Source organism: Herpailurus yagouaroundi, unplaced genomic scaffold (genome assembly GCF_014898765.1).
Source record: "Herpailurus yagouaroundi ecotype Mexico unplaced genomic scaffold, PumYag 159, whole genome shotgun sequence".
Taxonomy (NCBI): domain Eukaryota; kingdom Metazoa; phylum Chordata; class Mammalia; order Carnivora; family Felidae; genus Herpailurus; species Herpailurus yagouaroundi.
In genome coordinates this window covers 63,705,036-63,711,035 of record NW_024412400.1, presented here as the reverse complement: position 1 = coordinate 63,711,035, position 6,000 = coordinate 63,705,036, and the positions used below count along the sequence as shown (strand labels likewise).

Genomic DNA, 6,000 nt, shown 5'->3' with positions numbered 1-6,000 from the left:
TTTCCAGCAGCTAAATTTGGGAGTAATTTGTTATGCTGTCATAAACCACTAATACCAGAGGTGGGGGCAGAGGAATAAGGGAAAGATGTGAAAACAAGAGAATACATCATGAAAGAAAATCATCACAAATGCTGGTATGTTCTGCACCTGAAATATTGCATAAAACGTCTTATTTTAGGGGCACCTGGGTGGTTGATGTCAGTTAAGCATCCGACTTTGGCTCAGGTAACTATCTCACCATCTCACTGCTCATGAGTTCAGGCCCCATGTCGGATTCTGTGCTGACAGCTCAGAGCCTAGAGCCTGCTTCGGATTTTGTCTCTGTCTCTCTCTGCCCCTCCCCCTCCCTTTCTCTCTCAAAAATAAACGTTAAATTTTTTTAAATGTCTTAATTTATAATCTTAAAAATATTTCTCAAGTTAATCACTTAGTGTGTCACGAATAATAAACTTTAAAGGACAAAAGGAGAGTATGTCAATCTTAAGAGACAAGAAAGTTGAGTTCACACAGGATATTAAGACAGCTGGAATCAGTTTCATTGGCATTAAAAGTTTTTATTCGGAATTTAATCCACAATCTATACAAGTTATTTACAAGGCATGAAAATGGAAAACAGCACAAAATACGATTGAGGTATAAGCTGAGAGCACAGTATGTCATGTTTCAATAAATATAATTCAAAATTTGTAAACTAAGTGACCAGATAGATGAGTCTTGTTTTATAGTAAAACCATATAAAATATTTATTTCACGTGAGGTAGAGGACAGTTTTGTGTCATGTGATGCAACCAACCACAGCAATTTTAACCATAAAACTGTACATCATTGGCAAAATTTTAAATTGAATTATAGTCAGTATAGTCAACAACTTGTTTCAATAGTTGCAGAACAGGTATTTCATTTACTGCTTTCACAGGTTAGAAATTCAGAAATAATTTAAGACTACTGTGTTGGCTTAAAATCATCAGGATAAGCAAATACTTCTAACAGGATGGTTAAAAGCAAGTGTATTTTATGTTTCCCAAACTATAACTCCCCCCAAAGTTGTCCTAGATTAAGCAATTCTTTTAGCAGGACGTTTTTACTAGAACTACTTTAAGTATGCTGTGCTTTATTTTCAAGTGAGGTATCTATATTGAAGAAAAAATCTTACAAATTTCTTTTACATTCAACTAAATACACTATTTTGTTTTCTGGGCTTAATTTTTAAATTTCAGTTTTTACATTTGATCATTTTCTAATTCAAAAACAGTAGCGCTATATAAGACATTTAAGTCTATTACTAAAGAAAAAGGCTCCAGGTTGCATTATGCAGCTTAGAAGCCATCTAAAATGGAAAGATTTTACAAAAAAAATTTAAAAAAAGAAAGAAAAAAAAACTGTCCTTTTAAAAAGACGCAATACAGAATACCCATACAAATTTCTTCCAGTAATGGAAATGCTTCAGTATCCTATAATAGAAAAAAAAAATTTAAGCTGTTTATTCAATCCCACAACGTATAATACAGCAGTAATGTGTCTCTTATTGCTGACAGCTTCAATAAAAATTAACAAGTAGTTCTAAGCACAGAAATAGATGTACAGTATGAGCACAACTTTTCATTATATTGACTTTTAATGTCCTGTCGTGCAGATTAAATGCGTAACAGCAAATGAAAATGTGGATTTTCCCCTATGCAATCAAAACAGAAGTCATTGAGAAGAAAACATTAGAAGCTGATCAAAAACCTTCAGCATCAGCTTTACAACTAACTTTAGGGAAATATCTTGAACGCACTTCATATTACTCGAGTTTCCTTACCATTCTACTTTCCTTCAAACAGAAGTCATAGATGTGCAAAGAAATTGGTTGTTCGGTCATGACTTCTGAAACATATGGATAACCTGCGAATATCATTGTACTCAATCTATTTCACCTACTTTAGCAACTGGTTTTTAATTCAATATGTACAAATGATTTTATATCTCAATTGGTAATATATTAAATATGTTATAAAATTAGTTCAAGAAGCATAAAACATCCCGACTCTCATGGACACAGAAATTCAAGCAAAACAATATGCTTTACAGAACTAAAGCACAAGCCAAACTTATGTGGTTGGTCAAATCTTTTGATAGTGTTACAAGTTGCATTTGTGAAATCAGGGTGGTTTAGAGCTTCCTCAATGACAGCAGGTTTTACATTTACTACCTTTATAGATTTGGTACCTTTTACTCGTAACATTTAAAGAATAGAAACTATCATCACCCAAATTAAACATCACCCATTACCCAGTAAGCTAATATTCTATCTTTTTTTCCTTAAGATGCTCTAGCACTTTTGCTAGGCCGTTCTTTAATGCAGCTTTTTAAAGTAAATATTTTTATATTTTTCCTAAAAAGAATAATATTACAAAGTCTGAGGAAAAATCTGCTTGTCTAATGAATCGGCACACAAAAACTAACACCAAAACAAACTTTAAGCTAGCAACCAACACACAAAATGAGCATGCAAAGTATAGAAGAATAAGTTTATATGGATAAGGTTATTTCAGCAGAGGCCACTTTTAAAGTATTACAAAATCTATTTTCAAGCTATGTGGTGCAGTTTAACTTAAAATTACTTTTAACTAGAATAGGCATAATATTTACAATTGACTAAAAAGCTATATTTTCAAGGAAGACAGACATAAACCTATGGCACATCAATGTATCTTCTGGAAAATGAAGACTATACAATTTCATGTGGCAAATTTTCCTTATGCAAAGGACTAGAAAAAATATTTCTTTAGTCAATTCAACATCAAGAGTTTATGATAATTTAAAGGTGTTTAAGCACTGCTTAGAATTTTAAAATAAAATATTTCAAATCGCAATTTGTTTTAGAACTTTTGGGTTGAAACTTAAGTAAGCTTGTCATTTACTATGTAACATAAGCACAAAGATTTTTTAATAAATTAGAAAAATGAAATTATAAGGCTTGAGTTTATCTCCCAAAAAGCTTACTGTGACACAACTGAAATGAACTTTATCATAAAATGTCTTCATGATTTTTCTTTCTCCAGATCCAAATAGAAGGTATTAGGAGATTATATCATTTTTAACATTTGCTCCTGTATGTCATTTTAACATTTGTTCCTCCTTGAAGAGACTCCAAGAATCAACAAATTAAATTGCAGGGTTAGTATAGTAAAATTAAATGGAAAATAGAAAATACATATTTAGATCACACTCTTGTAAAGAAACTATACTTTGAGAAGTACAAAAATTCCTTTAGGATATGTAAGTACCATTAAGCAAAATACGAAAATAACTGGCTGAATGATAACCTACTGATTTTTGAAGTTCTATACCAGTAGAGCATCTATCGTCTATGCTGGGAATAGTATATAACCTTAACTCTAGCTGATTTATTTCAAAAATAAATTTAGCTCTCAAGTAATTTCATACAGTACCCTACATGAGAACATAAACATAAAATTACTGGAACAATAATATCAGTAAATGGTAACTTCAGGAAACTTCCTTTAAAAAATGCACACTAAGAACTTTACCTAGTATTTTTTAAGCCAAGAGTTAAAGAATATGAAATTTGCCATTAAAGAATGACAGACTTTTCTGTGCAAAAAAAAAGTGCAGAAGATTTGTCCTCCCCCCAAACTATGGAATTTCTTTGTCTTCTAAAAATTATCTAAAAACCTTTTAGTAGCAGGTAACTAAACTTCCCTATATTAACCTCTCATACACTATCAGGTGACTGTAAATTCCTGATTTTGATATTAAGTAGTAATTGAAAATGGTCCATTCGTGCAAATATTGATAAGACTTAACATTTAAACATACAAAAATCCAAAATAACCTTCAAGGTATTTAATATTTTACAATTTAAGGAAAAATGAACCCATTAAGGAAAACAAATCTATTATATAAATTTCAGTAAGACCCATAACTACATATAAAAACTGTACAGGAGGATTATGGATTGTATACAAACTGATATACATCAATGGTATCAGTTTTTCTCAAGAACATTAATATTTTCACACCTCTATTAACAACATAAACAAAAGTTCAAAAATTATTACATTTTATTCCCTCTTCTAAAGTTGCTACATAAAAAAAAAAATTCTAAATACAACCACATTTAACCAAAAAACAAATTACAACCACTTCTTGTGTTTTAACAGCAGCGTATAACAAAGTATGTTATCCTTCCTCATTATGCCTATGGGGTGTGCTATAACCCCATCAATGAAATTCCTCTTTTGACAAAATGTCTCTTAGGAGACATTAAAAAGAAAAGAACTGGTGGAAATTCATTAATATGAACCAAATAAAAGCAAATTTTATATATAATAATGAGTAAAACTGTTATCAATTTAGAAAGGAGATTGTGTTAATGAAAAAAATGGAGATTCAACTCCTTCAATAGCTCTATATACTTGAAATATGAAGTCACTAATGTATGTAAAATTGAGTGTGAAATATGGATAACAAAACTGACCACAACTATCCATCACACAATGCGGCTTTTAAAAAGTGTACAACTGCTAAATTTGCAACAGAATCTAGGCAGATTATCTAACAGTTGAAACCATGTACTACTGTCACTAAGCCAATTGAAAAAAAAGTACAAAGAAACACACATTTTCATTCAATTGGAAAATGTAAAAATTTATGTACTAATATATAATCTCTTCACTTTCTCTGATCTACAAATGGATAGAATGCCTAGTTATCTTCATGCAGACAAGTTATTCAGAATTCAATAATCAAAGCACACACAGAAAGAACAAAAATAAACCCTGTTGGGAAACACAGACGTATCTCTTTAAAGGTTTCTATTCTTTAGCAGTCTTAGATGATTTCAAAATCTGCAGCTTCAGCTCTTTTATCATCATCTCTAACTTCTGTCTTGCCTCCCGTTCCTGTCTGAGTTCATCTTGGAGTTCTTGCCTATCAGCCTCGGCATGGTCCAATCTCTGTCTCAGTTCTGCCAACTGTGGGATTTAAAAGACTGTGTCAGTTTTCATTCAGTTTTGTTTTTCCATTTAGTCCTCAGATCATGGCAAAGACCTGCTTTCAAATTACTTTTTACAAAATGAACTACTTCATGCATATTACAATCTCTTGATTAACACTATTCGTCTGACTCTGACATAGCATTGAATTGAAAGAAAAACAAAGGGAAGAGAACTAACATAACACCTAGAGCACTTTCATTATGCCCTACACTTTGATATACCTCTCACACAGCCTGCTCATGGTAAGGGTTATTTGATCACCTTCCCCAGTGAGCTATTCATTTTTGCTCGAGAGCTTCTGAACATAGTGGGCAACAGTTCATGTCCGTTAATTTGTTGATGTGAAAGCCCATATTCTATATTAAGATAATGTAACATTTGCTATTCAAAAGCTAGTGAGTAGCATTTTGGGCAACTACAGAAACCTAATGAAAGTTTAATAAAGCAATCAAAATAGAAAAATCATCTTGGATGATACAGCTTAAACTTGTGTTTAACAGAATTATCTATTTTTAAATGTTGCCCAATGAAATGAGCTTGATAAAAAGTAACTTCTTTAATAGAGAAGGTAACAACCTCAATTTCCACACTGAAAGGGCAACATTATACAAACTGAGTAATTCTTACCTGTGCTGCATATTCAGCCTCTTTGTCTTTTTCTAAATTTGAATCACAGGTACATTTTTGCTTCATTACCTGCTCTAATTTTTTCTCTAAGTCTTTCTGTTCAATATAAAATTCTTCCATTCTCTGAGCATGTTCATTCTGTAAAGATTCAAGCTCTTTCTGTAAATTCTGCTGCTCTTCAGTGAGTTCCTTCATAGCTTTTGAACTACTCAACATTTCAACTTCCTGTAACATGAAGAATTACAATACAATTTTTATTTTATTTCCATCATGTTAAAAATTTCAATGCAGGAAAAAAAAATAGGTCAGAAAACATCTAATATTCAGCTGTCGTATCAGTTTTATATAGAAGTAATTATCTTGAAAACAT

The 6,000-nt window shown here is 31.5% G+C and overlaps 1 protein-coding gene across 2 annotated transcripts in view; it reads right to left on the bottom strand.

The window, feature by feature from the left end:
- Window positions 1-533: 533 nt before the first annotated feature.
- The window catches only part of SKIL (SKI like proto-oncogene), a 28,849-nt gene continuing 23,382 nt past the window's right edge, over window positions 534-6,000 (bottom strand). For both annotated transcript variants that reach the window (XM_040480724.1, XM_040480725.1), the window contains exons 6-7: window positions 5,631-5,855; window positions 534-4,979 (exon numbers count right to left, since the gene is read on the bottom strand). In XM_040480724.1, coding sequence (XP_040336658.1) covers window positions 4,821-4,979; window positions 5,631-5,855 — 384 coding nt within the window. In that variant the 3' untranslated portion in view covers window positions 534-4,820. The remainder of the gene's footprint in view (window positions 4,980-5,630; window positions 5,856-6,000) is intronic.